General features: G+C 37.4%; 1 protein-coding gene across 2 annotated transcripts in view; it reads left to right on the plus strand.

Annotated features, from left to right (window-relative positions):
- The window catches only part of fancc (FA complementation group C), a 191,967-nt gene that overhangs the window by 31,709 nt on the left and 143,081 nt on the right, over positions 1 to 17,177 (plus strand). For both annotated transcript variants that reach the window (XM_069929487.1, XM_069929480.1), the window contains exon 2: positions 1,590 to 1,829. In XM_069929487.1, the coding sequence (XP_069785588.1) occupies positions 1,659 to 1,829 (171 nt within the window). In that variant the 5' untranslated portion in view covers positions 1,590 to 1,658. The remainder of the gene's footprint in view (positions 1 to 1,589; positions 1,830 to 17,177) is intronic.

Consider the following 17,177-nt stretch of genomic DNA (forward strand, 5'->3'; position numbering starts at 1 on the left):
AAAGGATTGGTTGGGATGATACGACACCAGACTCCATTGCACAGGAATAGATGTGTTGGATTCAGGATCTTCATAAGATGGAAGATTTCAAGGTTGATAGATGCCTCAAACCCACAAACTTTGGAACGGTGACATCTGTTCAATTGCATCATTTTTCTGATGCACGTGAGGACTGTTATGGAACTGTTAGTTACCCATTACTGCCTAATAACCATGATTAGGCACATTGTGGGTTTGTGATTGGGGAAAAGCAAGAGCGGCTTCATTGAAGCCAGCCACTATTCCTTGAATGAAGTTGACTGCTACCAACAGCGTGGAGAAAAGAGCTGCAGACAGAATTAGTAGACTCTATTTTAGACCGATAGCATCTCTGTGCTCAAATACATCAACAATAAGACCACAAGGTTCTGAACTTTCTTGACTAACAGAGTTGCTGAAATTGATAAAGTCTCACGTGTACTACAGTGGAGATATGTTAACACAGTTAACAATCTGGCAGATGTGGCTTCCTGAGGTTTAAAAGTAATCTTTAATGAAGAAAGAAATATGGGTGTCCTGGCCTCAGTTTCTTCTTTGGCTTCAGGAAGAGTGACTTCAAAGTCCTGATGGGTTGGAAGAAATCTCCCCAAAGGACTTCAAAATGAAGAGCACAACTGTAAAAGCTGCTCAGATAACATCTGAAGAAGTGGATCCAGTAACCAGCTTAATCCATTACTTCTCATCCAGGACCCCTGAGCATGGATGCTCAGACTTGAAGGACTACTTCTGTACTGCAGCATTAAGAGGAAACAAGCAAGCTCAGCTTCATCCAGGTAACATCCATCAGAGAGATCTGCCACAAAAGGAGACAGGAAATCTTGAGAGTCAGGAAAACAGTTGAAGAACTAGCTACTTCTGAAATGGAATTCACCTGATCGTATTGTTTATTGTTGCACCCATGGCTGCTGGTGTTGGTGGTGTCCTGGGGTCTGGAGGCTGCGCGTGCTCTGTTTTTCCAGTGCGCACACGCTGTTCACTTCCTTTGTTGGTGCTTGCGCAGGGGTTTCATGGGCTTGGAGAGTCATTGGCCCATGTTGACAGTAATAGTGGGATAGGGATGAGGATGGTGAGTAGGGCTCCGATATTTTTGGTTGACCATTATCAAGATTGTTACCATTATAAATGAGCAAGGTTGTTACCACATACGATAGACAGTAATAAACTGTTTAAAACGCATCCGGACTTGGATATGAATTTGTTCTAATGCGTCACAATTAAGAACCTACTTGGCCTCCGAATGGCTTTCTATGAATAGTAGTCACTACAAGCAGGTAAAACGGAAAATGTTAGAAATGCTCAGCAGATCAGGCGAAGACCCTTCATATTTTTTTTAAGTCTTGAAGCAATATAATTAGTTAAGATTTTTGTTTCATGTCTGTTTCAAAATAATGGTTGTTATTACTTTCCATCAAGCGTTATTTAACTGCTATTGTAATGGAGTGATGACAAATGGTAATCCATTTGGGATCCAACTGGGCTACACATTTTTAAATAATTTTATTAGGATTATATAGAAAAATATTGAAAATTCCTTTCACTTTCTTTTTCAGGTTTCACAGTTAAAGGAAGAATCCATTCCTTTTGGATGACGGGTAAACTTGAGTTTTGTGACTCGTATTATGGCCAAAGCAACTTCCATTCCGTATTCCAGTTTTGAGTTTGAATACTGGCTGAATAAGGCTGTTGAGTGGGGGCAGGCCACTACCACTGAATCCCAGCAAGATGTCTGCCTGCACCTGCCTAAATTGCAGGAGTTCCTGAAGCACATTTATGGAACCATACAGCATATGGTAAGCAATTCACAGAAGGAGCAAATCGCTTATGCCAATCTGTTCACAGATTTGGATAAATAGAAAGTTAAGAATAGCAAGGAGAATGTTTCTATTTGTTTTTCCGGATCTTGCTACATCTAATTGGGGAAATAAGCCATGTCTAATGCTAACAGGAATGTATTGCCTGCAGTTTTGATTTATTATGAAAGAAGGCTTTCTCTAGATTGGCAGAGATGTCACATGAGACTTCATAGCCAATCAAGTCATCTAATTTCTTGACTCTTTGAAATAAACAGTTGTACGGTTTTGAATTGGGTGACTTCAGATGCAAGTTGGTACCTTGCCCTCAGGTTGTCGTGCTGACCTGGTGACACAATAAATATTTCAAAGTTAATGACTATAAATTCATCCAGAATTGAGTTATGAGGGGTGACCTGTCATTTTGAAATTAAGGTGAATTGTTTTAAATAAACACAGCATGCAAAGTATCATGCGTGGTATACACAACTCGCGTGTTATGGCTGTTCGGGTTACAGGAATTCATAATTCATTACACAAAATAAAATGGAATAAAATTTGTTCCTATGGAATTTGTTAGGGGGAGAGAGAGAGAACATTAAGTAAACACAAAATGTGAAAAGGATATTTTTTTTAAACACGTGTGGCTTTTTTAAAAAAAAGCTTACTTGGGTCATTTTGCAGTTTAACAAATTTTACTATTTATCCTCGAGTGAAACCAAGCCAGCAAGTTTAAGTGCAAGTGCTCTACAACCAGTGTTACTTATTGAGAATTTTATCATTCAACTATCTTGCCTAGATTTGATAGGTGTTTAAAAGTATATCTCTGTCAATTCAAATGGAAAGCTGGAAGTTGACGAGCATTTGTAATTGCTTGTGTCTCCAAGATGTCCTTTTAAAAGGTTTTGTTTGGAAACTGGCAAGGCAAACTCCTGAAGTAAATACCCAATCATCCCCCTCACTTTGTTGCTGATTGAGAATAGGCTGCTTGGTCATTAATCGGCTGGATTGATTCTTGTTTTCCATCATTTACTTATTTATTCCAAGAACGTCAGAAATCTTTCATTCATCATAATCTGAAATAAAAGAGTGGTTGTAGAAATGTACAATGATGGGAATCTATGGACGTGACTCTAAGGATGCGATGAGACCTGGAATGGTTTTCTTTTGTAAATAATTTATTTTGAATAAAGTGTATTTTTGGTTTTAAAAAAAGAACTTCAGAAATAAGAGTTAGATAATGCTAAAGGAAGAGTTGCCATTTTGTTTGAACACTTTTTCTTGTTGAAATGTTGTTGAGGGAGAAACTTTCCTATGGAAGTAATGCCCTCCCTCCCCCCATACTTTCCTGGAGGTGTGTGGTTGATAGGCAAGGGAATTTTGATAGTATTGGAGACAGAAGAAAAAGGACTGTTGGTTTAATTAACTGAACATAGATGTTCTGCGATTAAAATATTCCTGTACTTGCCTTGTCAGTTTTTAAAGCAAATGCTATAAGTGGTCTGCTGTGCACTGCTTGTTATCCTTGGTAAGCTAGTTCAGTTCTCTGTGTTTTGGATTTCCTTTCCACATTTATTTAGTGAGAGAAATTTTATTACATATCTCAAATTTTTGATAGTGATTTGTGAATTCCATGAGGACAGTTTTCCATCATCCAAACTGCTGTAATGTGGGGGTTCAATATATTCGTACGGACATGATTGAACTGGTATTTGGAAAGTATTTGTTAAGCATGAGTTAGAAGGAGAAGTGAAAGGTTGTGATGTATTATTAATGGTAACTGGGGATGTGTGTGCATATATATATAGATAACACCCGCCCCCCCTCCCCCCTGACGTACGAAGATATTTCAAAGTTATGATGATCAGAATCTGATTTGAATAAAGGTAAGTCAGGGTCTACCTGTATCCACACGATGCTTCCATTCAATCAGCTCATGCTTCCCACTGTCACCACCACCACCCCCCCCCCCCCCCCCCACCCACATCATTTTGGTGCTCCTCTTGTAGTGATGTCAAGAAAATGTGCTTTGTTGGAGCCAATGCTGTTTTTTTAAACAAAAAAAACGCTATTTGGAACACATGCACAGATTGCCGTCTCTGGGGAGGGAGAGAGAGCGACGGCAGTCTGCGCATGCATTCCAAATCACATGTAGGTTGCAAAGTGATGTTGCTGCCAGAGTTACCAGATGCCATATCAGGCTCCTGGCAGGAGTGGGGTCATTGCTGGGAGGCAGCAGATAGATAGAAAAAGGAAATGTATGTATATGTTTGTGATATCTCTCTCCCTCCCAACTAGAAAGAGTAGTATATTGGATTTCTTATTAGAGAATGAGACAGGGCAGCTGACAGTGTTTGTTAGGGAACACTTTGGGTTCAGTGTTCATAATGCCATTAGTATTAAGATGATTATGGAAAAGGATAGGTCTGGTCCTCTGGTTGAGATGCTGAATTGGAGATGGGCCTGTTTTGAATATTCCTGGTAACATGCTAGGGTGAAAAGAACAAGGAATGAGCAGGTGAATGTGACAGATAAGATGCTGCAAGAGGGGGAGGCTTTAGTTCATGGCAGAAATCAAGGTCCTCATTGGCAGATGTGTTGGTACAGTTGGAAAGGGTTTAAACCAGATTGCTATTTGGATGGGAATCTTGGCTAAGATGCAAAAGTTTAAAAAAAAATACAGAACTGGGAGTAGATGGCAGATTACTTGGAGAGTTTTAAAAGGTGAGAAAACAGATATAGATGCTTTGCCTAATGTAGTACAGTATGAGTTTGATTGTGGCAAATGAGTTAAAGGCCCTGATTCACAGGTGGAACCATGATATTAAAGAAGAGCAGGACAGAAGCTCAGTGCTTCTGTGCAGGCTTTTCAGATAACTTAGAGAATGGAGTAAATAAGTGGGGTGGTTAGTGCGAATACTTGTCAAAGAAATGATCACAAATGTGAGAAGGGATCATTAGAAGAGCCTATATCATTTGTCCCAAAGAACAATAAAGGGATAAGGACTCTGTTAAATGTGCTCTAAACCACAGTCTGAGGGAAGTTGAAGAGCAAACAGAGGGTGCAATAGGTCAATCTAAAACTAGTGTATCATACATAAACAAGGAGACTACAACTGGATGAGGGAGGAGTTGGCCAGTGTAGACTATGGTGGGACAGTTGAGGTACAGTGGAAGATTTAAGGGAGGGGAAAGCCAGCCTTGTATAACCAAGGAAATAAAAGAAGGTATTAAACTAAAATCTCACACATGAAAAGTTGTCAAGAAACTGGTAGAGTGAAAAACCTATAAAAAGCAACAAAGAACCACTAAGCAAACAATAAAGAAAGGGAAGATAGATTATGAAAGTAAACTAGCATAAAATAATAAAAAGTAAAAAATTTTTTATAATTACACAAAGCACAAAAAGGTGGTTAAAAGGGAAAATGAGAAGGGGAGATTAGTATTGGGCAATATGGAAATGGCTGAGGCTTTGAACAACTATTTTGTCAGTTTTCTTGGCAGAAAACATGTCTGAGGTGTCACAGAGAGAGGTTATGGTTGCAATGGGACATGAGAGCCTCTGTACAATTGCTATGACTAAAGTTTTGTGGAATAAACCAATGGGCCTAAAGATAGACAAATTCCCTTGTCCTTATGGAACGCATCCCAGGGTGCTCAAAGGAATGGTGGAATGTCATATCACTGTTTAACTGCCTTTTGCCAACACTTTAAAAAAAAATTATAGTCCAGTTATAAGACAGTTAAATTAAAGGCCGGTTAGCTTAACGTATGTGGTCAGGAAAATGTTTAAAATTTTTATTAAGGATTTTAAGTTGTTCCATTGGGGAGATGCAGAATGGATTCAGGAAGGGATGGTCATGTTTGACAAATTTACCAGTGTTGTTGAGGATTTAATGAGTGTGGTGGATAAAGGAGAATGTGCATGTTGTGAATTCAGATTTCCAGATGGTATTTGACAAGGTGTTGCATAAAAGATGAATTCATAAGATGATGACTCCTGGAGTTGGGGGGTAATCAATTATCCTGGACAGAGGATTGATTAACCAACAGAAGGCAGAGAGTTGAAATAAATGGGTGTTTCTCTGGTTGGCAATCAGTGGTGAGTAGAATGCCGCAGGCACTGATGCTGAGCCCGCAAGTATTTGCTAAATAAATTAATGATTTGGAAGAAGGGACCAAGTGTAGCATTTCAAAGTTTGTTGACACTAAATTGAGTGGAAAAAGTATATTGTGTGGAGGATAGAGAGTCTGTTAAAAGATGTAAATAGGTTAAGTGAGTAAGCAAAGGTCTGGCAGATGGAGTACGATGTTGATATGTGAGGTCATCCACTTTAGAAGGAAAAATAATTGGATTATTATTTAAATGGTGAAATATTGCAAAATTCTGTTATGCAGAGTGACTTGGGAGTGCTTTTGCATGAATCGCAAAAGGTTGGATTGCTGGTGCAAAGGTAATCAGAAAGATAAATAGAATGTTGGCTTTCATTGCTAGAGAGGATGAATTTAAAAGCAGAGAGGTTCTGCTGCAACTATAGAGAATATTGGTGAGGCCACACCTATTGTGCAATTCTGGTCTCCTTACTTGAGAATGGATATACTGGCTTTGGAGGTGGTACAGAGAGGGTTCAACAGGTTGATTCCGGAGATGAGGGGCTTAGCCTGTGAGGACAGGCTGAGTCGCCTGGCATTATACTCACTGAAAACTAAAAGAATGAGAAGGGATCATAGATGAAATTATGAAAGGAATAGGTAAGATAGAGGCAGGAAAGTTGTTTTCACCTGGAGGTAAGACTAGAACCAGGGCACCTGGCCCAAATATTTGAGAGTTTTATTTAGGACAGATGAGAAAGAACTGCTTTTCCCAGAGAGTAGTGAATTGGTGGAATTCCCTGCCCAAGAAAGTAGTAGAATATATATCAGAGACAGTTAGATTTTTGCATCGTAGGGGAATTAAGAGTGAAAGGGAAAAGGTGGGTTGAGTCCCTGGCCAGATCAGACAAGATCTTGTTTAATAGCAGAGCAGGCTTGATTGGCCAATTGGCCTTCTCCTATTTCTTGATTCTTCAAATTTTTAAATTGCTTGGCATATTTACTACCATTCTTTGAGGATATAACCAGCAGACCAGACACTATTTGAAAAGAAGTCACTGGATATGCTAAGGGTTACAGTGTTGAGGATAATAGATTAGAGTGGATAGAGGATTGCCAACTAATGGAGAAAAGGAACTATAGATGTTGGAAATCTAAACAGGCAAAATATGCTTTAAGAACTTAGCATTTCAAGGAGGTTCTATGTAGAGAGAAAAACATACAATTTCTCATTAACTCTTCATCATTGTACCATTTTTTGTTCTTTTTTGAATATTTTATTTTTGATTTTCAAAGACTAATATAAATCCAAATAAACAGTACATTTTTCCCAACAAGTGTATATCATACAGATGTACCCTACTCCTCTCCCATACTCTAATAAATAAAAGATTATAAAACTAATACAAAAAACAATATATCGTTAAAATCAAAAATCTTTAAGAGATGAGAAAAACCCAAAGAAACCTAAAATAAAAGGATAAGGAACAAAATACAAGAGCACGTTGCTTGAACCACAACCCATTTTACTGATCTCAAGCATTCTACTACTGGCACGGTTGTTGTATTCACTTTATCTAAAAGGTATAATTACATCTGTGCACCAATGTGCTGCAGATCGGCCTGCCCCACCCTAACGAATGTGCCATATTTCATCTTCAAATTATATGTAATTTTCTCCTTGGGAATACAATTCTGTATCTCCATATTCCATCATGTAATATTTAGTTGGGAGTTGGACTTCCACGTAACTGCTAAACACTTCCTGGATACCAACAAGACAACCTTCACAAACTGAATTTGGTATCTGGACAGTTTGAAACTCATGGCCATAATGTCTCCCAGAAGGGACAATTCTGGATCCTGTGGAAAATCCACCTTTGTAATTTTTTTCAGAATGTCCCCCAGGTCCTCCTGGAGGAGGACATTTGTACAAAGCCAGGTTGAATGGATAAAAGATCCATCTCCACACCACACCTAAAGCACATTTACGATATTTCTGATTTAGATTTATGTAGTTTTTGTGGTATGAGGTACAGTTAATGCAGGAAATTATATTGCACCAACCTGTACCTGATATTAATAACTGGTGACCTGCTGTCCAAACACGGGTCTGACCGGCACCGCTCGTGGATTGTTGTGCCCAAGTCCGACCCCCACCTTTCCCTCAACCTGTGTAAGCCCAACTTTGGGCCTTCACTTTGGAATAGGAGAAACATCGCAAGATGAACTTGCGGAGGGCGTGGCAAGATGGTGTAGAGGGAAGACGTGAGGTTCCACCTTCCCCCAGTTAGACTTATAAATACCCGATTTTTAAAACTTGTAAAAGTGGTCAAAAATAGCATTTACAGACTTTGGAATAGTGGAGGATTGAAATGGCTACAAACGTAAAGAAATCAAAAACTCAATTGCAAAAGAAATTACCTTATAAAAGTGTTGAAGAATTGAGGCTTACCTACCAAGATGAAGCCACGGAGTCGTCGATTGGAGCTCCCAAGCCTGAGAGGACTCCTGCTAGGCTAAGTATTACAAAGGCTCCGATCACGCATTCGCAAGATGGCACTGGTTCAGTGACGAGCTCAGCCGGCCCTGACTTGGGTGCTCGGGTGGATTGGCCGAGCGAGGACAGACTCACAAGCCTGCAGTATTACCTGGTGGTCCGGGGGGGGGGGGCACAGTATAGCGTTGGAAGACGCACCTGCGCAGTCGGTGACTTTGCCGGGAATACGCGGTGCGTCAAGGGTCTGTGAGTTATTGGAAAATGTGTGGGCTGTGGGGGAGCCTGAAAGACGGCGGGCTGATGAGGTCGGCATGCTGTTGACGGGTGTCCAGACCCGCAGCCGCACTGGAAGAGGAGCCACTGCATTAGGGGAGGAAGAGAGCTCAACGTTACTGGAATTAACACAGGAAGAAATGGGGACTGAGACTAGAGAAGGTAGGCCTCAAGGGGACGTGATGGAACCTGGAAAGTGATGGAACCTGGACTGGATTCTGTGTTTACAATATTGGAAGGGATTGCTCATCAAATTGAAAACACATCAATGCAGATGTCTACTCGGATAAACCAAGGATTTATAGAAGTGAAAACTAAAATGAATAATATGTGTGAAGTGATGATTTTTCTGAAGAAAGATATGACTGTAGTTATACTTTTCTACAGTTATACAGTAGTACTGTACAGGACAATTTTTAAAAAATTGAAGAAGCTTTTTTTGAATGTAAGAATCAAGTAGAGCGTAATAGAGGAAAAAGTGGAGGAATCTTTTGTGGGCTGGTGGATTCAGAAGAAGGAATTATTGAAGATGATTGATTCATTAGAGAATCAAGGTAAAAATAATAGGTCTTCCAGAAGATATGGAAGGTTCAAATCCGGTTAAAAAAAAATAAATTTAAGGAATGGATTCCTGAGGTACTGGGCAAGGAATTTTTTCCGGATGGTTTAGAGTTGGATCATAAAGCATTGAGGAAAAAAACGTTTCCAGGTCAACCACAGAGGGCAGCTTTGATTCGTTGTTTGAAATATCAAGATAGAGAAATGATATTACTAGTTGCGGTGCAGAAGGCATGGCAAAATCAGACTCCAAAAAATAATAGTGTTTTTCTATGTGGATTTGAGTCAAGAAATTATTAGAAGACACTGAGAATTTAATTCAGCTAACGAAGTGTTGTGGCGAAAGGGTTACAAGTTTTTTATGGAAATTTTCAGTCTCAATTTTTTGAAAATGATCACGATGCATTAATTTTTCCTAATTCCTTGCCAGATTTATGAGGAAATGGTCGGTCGCCATTATTGTCGCCTAAAAGGAGGGTAAATGGAAATGGGAATGGAAAGAATGGGAAACACGGAAATAATGTTGAATTGATGCAAAGTCTTCTTGATATTGAAGCCCCAGAACAATCATTGGGATTGGAATCATTGGGTTGAATATATCTGAATAATTACTTTGTGAAAGTCTGATTGGAGGGGATGGGTGGATGACACTGAGACCTGATAGTCGTCTGCCACTAATGGGTTTTACCACAGCCAGATTTTTAGGGAGTTACTACTTTTTAGTAGTTTACTGAGGGGAAATTTATATTTTTTTGTTTTTGTGGTATTTTTATATAGGGGGGAGGGTTTAGAATTTTTAGGGAATTAGAAAGGGGAGTAATTTTTTTTGTAGAATTTTTACTGAAATGTCTAATTTGAACTTTGTAACATTTAATGTCCAGGGATTGAATAATCCTATTAAGAGTAAATGGATATTGGCTTATATTAAAAAAATGAACGTCGATATTGCTTTTTTTGCAAGAGACACATTTGACTGAAAAAGAATGTATGAAATTGAAGAGAGATTGGTTTGGTCATGTATTTTCTTCTTCTTTCAATTCCAAGGTGAGAGGTGTAGCGATCTTAATTCATAAGAAATTACTGTTTGAATTAGAATCCTTTGAAGGTAATGCAGGGAGGGTTTTGATGTTGAATTGTAAAATTTTTGCTGAATCGTGAACTTTGTTAAATATCTACGCATCTAATATGGATGATGAAAGGTTTATGTCGGAGGCTTTTTTTCTTGTTAAATCAGGCCAAGGAAAATATTTTGGTTGGGGGAGATTTTAACTGTGTTTTAGATCCTTTGTTGGATAGGTCTCCGAAAAGTATAAGGAAATCAAAGACGGCAATACAAATAGGGGCCTTGATGAAAGATTTGAATTTAATTGACATTTGGAGGAGAGTAAATCCTACAGAGAAAGATTTCTCCTTTCATTCATTTAGACATGATTAATTTTCTAGAATAGATTTTTTTTGGTATCGGCACGTTTACAAGGTACAAGCCAAATATAAAAGCCGGGTCATACTGAATCATTCTATGTTGTTTCTCTCTTGTGCAAGTCCAGAAGTGGTACAATTGTCTTATAGATGGTGGTTTAATACAATGCTGTTAAAGAAACCAGAATTTGTTACTTTTGTTAAGGAATATTGCTTTATTTTTGGCTGAGAATATTAATACAGTAAGTAGTACTTTTGTATTATGGGACGCTTTGAAAGCATATTTGCGTGGGCAAATTATTAGTTATACTATGAAAGTTAAAAAACAATATGTGGCGGAAAGCTTAACATTGGAGAAACAAATTACTGAGTTGGAAAAGAAATTTTAGAAAAATGTTACAGAAGATAAAAAGGCAGCTTTAGCGAAGTTGAAACTACGTTATAATACACTACAAACCGATCAGTGTGAGCGTTAAATTAATCCATCTAAGCAACATTATTATGAATTAGGTAAGAGGGCTCATAAGGTGTTAGCATGGCAATTAAAAACGGAACAGACATTGTGAATTATTAATGCTGTTAAAAAGAATTCAGTAGTTACCTATAAACAAAATTAATGGCCAGTTTTACTTATTTTATCAGCAATTATATACTTCTGATGGAAAGCAGGAAGCTGGTTCTATTGATTCTTATTTATCTAAATTAAATTTACCTGTTTTAGGAGAGGAGGAGGTTAGGGAATTGGAAGCTCCATTTACAGATTTCAAGATTAAAGAAGCTATACAAGAGATGCCGAATGGGAAGTCATCGGGGGATGTTGGATTTTCAGCTGAATTTTATAAAGTATTTTATGAAGATTTATCCTCAGTATTTGGAGATGTTCTACAACAAATAACTGAGGATCAGGTGTTACCGGAATCTTGTTCGAGTGCTATAATTACTGTGATTTAAAGAAAGATAGGGATCCATTGAAAGTATCTTCATATAGGCCTATTTCTTTACTAAATGTAGATTATAAAATTATGGCAAAAATATTAACGAATAGACTTGCTAATTGTTTACCTCAGTTGATACATGTAGATCAAACCGGTTCTATTAAGAATAGAAATGCATCTGATAACATTCTTAGATTGATCACATTGGTCAATGCATCTAGACAGCAACCCAACCACCCAATGGTGGTTGCACTGGATGCGGAAAAGGCTTTTGATAGGGTTGAATGGAATTTTTTAATTTAAGGTGTTAGAGAAATTTAATTTTGGCCCTTGTTTTATTGGTTGGGTTAAAGCTTTATATAAAAATTCAATTGCTAGGGCGGTGACAAATGGTCAAACTTCTTTACCATTTAAATTAATGCGGTTGACTCGGCAAGATTGTCTGTTATCACCAGCCTTGTTTGCATTGGCTTTTGAACTGTTAGCTCAGAAAATACGACAGAATAATAAGATTAAAGGGATGAGAATTGCAGATGAGGAATATAAGATTAATTTATTTGCGGTTGATGTGTTGGTCTATTTGACAGAACCGGAGCAGTCTTTGAAATATTTGCAAGATTGCTTGTTGAAATTTGGGGAGTTATCTGGATACAAGGTAAATTGGGATAAGAGTGAAATATTACCACTTGGGGAAGGAGACTATTCTGAATATAAAAATATTATTAGATTGAAATGGTCAGATAGAATTTGATATTTGGGAGTAATAGTAAATGCAGATTACCAATCTTTATATAAATTAAATTATGTTCCTTTATTAAAAAGGATTAAAATTGATTTGATTAAATGGGAAGATCTTCTGTTAATGTTAATTGGTCAAGTAAATTGTATTCAAATGAATATTTTTCCTCGAATCCAATATTTGTTTCAGTTGATACCTTGTTTACTTTCAAAGAGTTTCTTTCAGTATTTGAACAGCGCAGTGCGGGAATTTTTAAGGAAGGGGAAATTAGCACGAATAGCTTTAAATAAACTTGCATGGATATATGCATTGGGTGGTCTTCAATTACCTCATTTTCAAAATTATTATGAAGCAGCTCAGTTGAAATTTGATAGTAGATTGATGGATATGGACCAACCTCCGAGTTGGGTGTAGGTGGAAATGGCTTGTATTTCGGAAGTTGAGGTACATCAGTTCATATTTAAATGGAATATGAATTTATTGCGGGAATGTAATATGCCGGTATTAAAACTCTTGTTAAAGATATGGGGTAAAAGAACTATGGCTTTAGGGTCAAAGGGTAAATTATCAATTCAAACTCCGTTATACCATAATCAACTTATTTCCTTTTCAATGTTTAATATTCATTTAAAGAGATGGAATTCTAAGGGTATAAAGATAGTTCAGGATTGCTTTGAAGAAGGACAGTTTCTTTCCTTTAATCAATTGAGGGAGAAATTTGATATATCTGTAAATTCTTGTCTACTATCAACTCAGAGCTTTGATAAAAGATAATTATGGTAGAGATGAATTTACCTATGTTGATGAAATTTGAGTCTTTGATTTCCTCTATACCAAAGAAAGGTTACATTTCAGATATGTATCAATTATTACAAGATAGTGTGGATAAACCAGAATGGGAGAAATCTAGGCTTAAATGGGAAAGTGATTTATCTTATATTTTTCCTGAAGACAATTGGGAGGTTATGTGTCACGACAGTGTAACTAAATTGATGAATGTAAGATAAGGAATGGTTAATTATAATTTTTTACATCAGGTATATTTGACTCCAGAGAAATTGAAAAAATATTGGTTTAGCAATTTGGACTTTTGTTTTTGATGTGGACTATGTACTGGAACTTTTTTTACATGCTGTTTGGTCTTGTGTTAAAGTACAACCATTTTGGGAAGGAATTAGATTGGTTTTGGAAAAATTATTTAAGATTAAATTATCACGAGACCCATTGATTTTTTTTTGTTAAAATTTTTTTGTTGTTGGGCTATGTGGTTTCTTAGAAGGGATTGGGGTTGGATAAATTTCAAATTGCATTTGTACGTTTAGCGTTATCTGTAGCACAAAAATGTGTAGCTAGTACTTGGAAAGATAATGTGGAGATTAATATAGTACATTGGCATAATGAATTAAGAGCTTGTATTCTGTTGGAAAAAAGTACATGCAACTTGCATGATAATTATTCTTTCTTTGTAAATATCTGGTGTTCTTATTTGGGATATATGAATTTCAAAATATTTTGAAATATTCTATATATTCTGTTTTATTTTTGTATTTGGCTCCCCTTAAAGGAACTAGCTGAAGGGCTGGGAGGGTGGGGAGGGTTTTTGTTTATGTATCTAAAAATTTCTTGCTGTTATTTGATTGTATTTTGTTTTTAAAAAATCTTTTAAATAAAATTTGAAAAAAAAAGAACGTGAATATTCCCCTTTTGAATTAGAATCTCCATATCACTACATATGGGTAGGGCCATAGATGGTCCCAAATTATCCCTTAAGAATGATCTTGGCTGAAGATAGCAGAAGAAAGTTTAATTATGCAAATCATAATTATTCTTCAGCAGTTTGAATGACATGAGGTGCCCTTGCTCATAACAATCCTCGATATACCTGATTACCTTCTGGCACTAGATGTCCAGGATCTTATTATCCAGAGTCATGGGTATTGATTTGTTCTGGGTCAAGGGTGTTTTAGGAAATATCCCCACCTTTAGTCCAACAGATTGATTTATTTTTTTGCTAGGTCTGAATCACGTTCTTTAATATGGGGTTATCTGTTTTCCCTGTTAGCAATTTGATGTTTCCTGCTATCTCTTCTCCTACTGTGTGTAGTTCAATTTGTGTCCAGGAAGGAGTACCACCTCCCTCAAAGAGTTGAAGCAATATACCTAGACTGGGCCACCCAATGGTATTTTTAAAAATCCAGCAATGTCAGACCTCCCAATATATAATTGCAAATCAACTTTTCCATGGAGTTTCTAGCCATTTTACTGTTCCACAGAAACTTTCTGACACATCTGTTGAGCCCCTTAAAGAAGTTCTGGGGCAATAGAATGGGTAAGGACTGAAATAGATACGGTAGTCTTGACATCACTTTCATTTTAATACAATTAACCCTGCCTACCAAAAGATACAGGCATGGTCCTCCATCTACCATTTTTTGTTCTTGTATCAGAAACCAGAGTTTAGATAGCACAACATCTTGACGTTAGCAATCTTCAACTCATGTGGGGCCACAATATCATTGCTTAGGCCTTGGCTATTTATATACTTTATGAATAGATGAAGAACCAAATATTTTCTGGTCATCTTTTCTGATGAGGAAAAGATTGGTGGGAAAGCATAATAAGAATGACATAAAGAGATAAAGGTAAATGAGTCAGAAAAATCTGGCAGATTTAATGTGGGGAAATCAAATTTGGCCAAGGATATTTGAAAAGTAGAACCGAATACGGTTGATCTCGTTGCTTGAACTTTTTCTGTGGATTTTTTGTATAAATTATCGTCAGTTCATATATTGTCTCTGCTTGAAGTACGTAATGTAGAATCAAAAACTTCATTTACATAATGCCTATGTTTCAGTATTTTATGATAGCATCAGTGTGGCCTGCCATTCAACCACTGACATACCATCCAGCCCACACTGATAAAAGATTGCCCGCCCCTATCTTACAGCAGACTTTCAAAAGGCCCACACAGTTTATATTTACAGATTTTATTGTGGATTCCATTAAAATTGAATTGTGGAAGTGAGGTAATAAAACAAGTAACAGATGGGTTAAAATTAACTGGAAAAAGAAACAGTTGGGAAAGGGGAAATTTATAAGTAACTAACTTCCATATAAGGAGCAATGTAAATCTCTGCTTTGAATGTATTTTCTGTGAATAAACAACTGTTGACATAATCCATAGCTTGAAAGTAGGAGTGTTACAACTTAGTTGTTTCAGATGCACTTTCACTTAAAAATAGCGATTATAATATGACAACACTTAAAGAGGAAACTTCTGGGTGTAAAATTCACGAAGTTTTAAAACCATCTCCATGGGCCCAATAAAATTCTTCCTTGGTTTTATAGAGGGTTTAAAAAAAACTAGTCCATGTAATCGAGTACACTGCTATTGACTAATTGAAATGTATTTATAAAAATAGAACAGTGCAAATGTTTTTGCACATTTACCATGAAATTTAAATAAATCCAGCGCATGGATGCTTGTATTCATGAACGCAGAATGACTGAGTGGATTCTACAGTCAGGATCTGGATTTACTGGAACCTTTCATGATGTAGTGGAATGTAGAATGCTAAAGCACAGAAATAGGCCCCTCAGGCCTTCTAGACTGTGCCAAACTATTTTTCCTCCTCATCCCACTAACCTGCACCCGGACCATATCCCTCACATGCATGTACCTGTCCAAATTTTTCTTTTATATCAAAATTAAACTTGCATTTACGAATTCAGATAGCAGCTCATTCCACACTCACACCACTCTCTGCAAGAAGTTCTCCCTAATGCTCCCTTTAAACTTTTCCCTTTGCATCTTAATCGTTGTCCTCCAGTTTTTAATCTCCTCTAACCTCTGGAAAGCCACTGAGGAGAGCCACTGGCCTACAATGCCAGAGGCCAGGTTCATACATGACTTGCCTGCTGTGTGAATTTTGTATGTTTGTGTGCATTTCCTCCAGGTGCTCCAGTTTTCTACCACTCCCCCCCTAAAAAAAAAGATGTGGAAGTTGGTAAGTTGGGCAGGTCTTGGTGGATTGGAAGGTGGCATCCCACTATTCAAAAAATAATGTAGACAAAAGGCAGGGAACTATAGGCCAGTTAGTTTAACATCTCTAGTTGGGAAAATGCTTGAAGCTGTCATTAATGAAGAAATAATGAGGCATCTGGAGTGAAATGGATCCTTCAGGCAGATGAAGCATAGATTCAGCAAAGGCAGGTTCTGTTTGACAAATTTACTGGAGTTGTTTGAGGATATAATGAGCACGGTAGATAGATGGTATGACAGAATATGTTGTGTTTTATATCGTATATAAAGTGTGGCAGGTTTTTTTTAAGTGTAGGTTGCATACAAACATTTCAAAACAGATCTCAATTAAAATACTGGAGCTCTGCTCAAGCTAGACAGGCTGGCTCCGAGAGCCTTTGCAAAAACTTTGAAGAGTGCCCAAGGGATTGTTGTTTTGAAAAGTAACAGATGAAAGAACTTGTCAGAGTCACAGGCTGTCTGAGGCCTGCTTGCTGTTCTAAGAAAGTCATGTAGTTTTGTAAACAGAGAGAGTCAAACAGGCTTTTCTCTCAGTGAGAGAGAGAGAGAGAGAATTCAGTTTAGCAGCAGCAGCTGGGACTGGAACAGGACAAATTGGCAAGCTTGTGGGAAAAACCCATTTTGAAGACTGGTTTTAAATACTTAGTTCAGCCTGGTTAAAGCCCATTTTACAAGAGGAGAGGACTGGCTATCTAATGTTTCACTTGAAATAAGAGAAACAAAAAGGAACTCTGGTGACCTGAAAGAAATAGGTTATCATCTTGAAAACCCTGATGGGGCAAGTTTTGTC

The sequence above is a fragment of the Narcine bancroftii genome, chromosome 1 (assembly GCF_036971445.1).
Source record: "Narcine bancroftii isolate sNarBan1 chromosome 1, sNarBan1.hap1, whole genome shotgun sequence".
Classification (NCBI taxonomy): Eukaryota; Metazoa; Chordata; class Chondrichthyes; order Torpediniformes; family Narcinidae; genus Narcine; species Narcine bancroftii.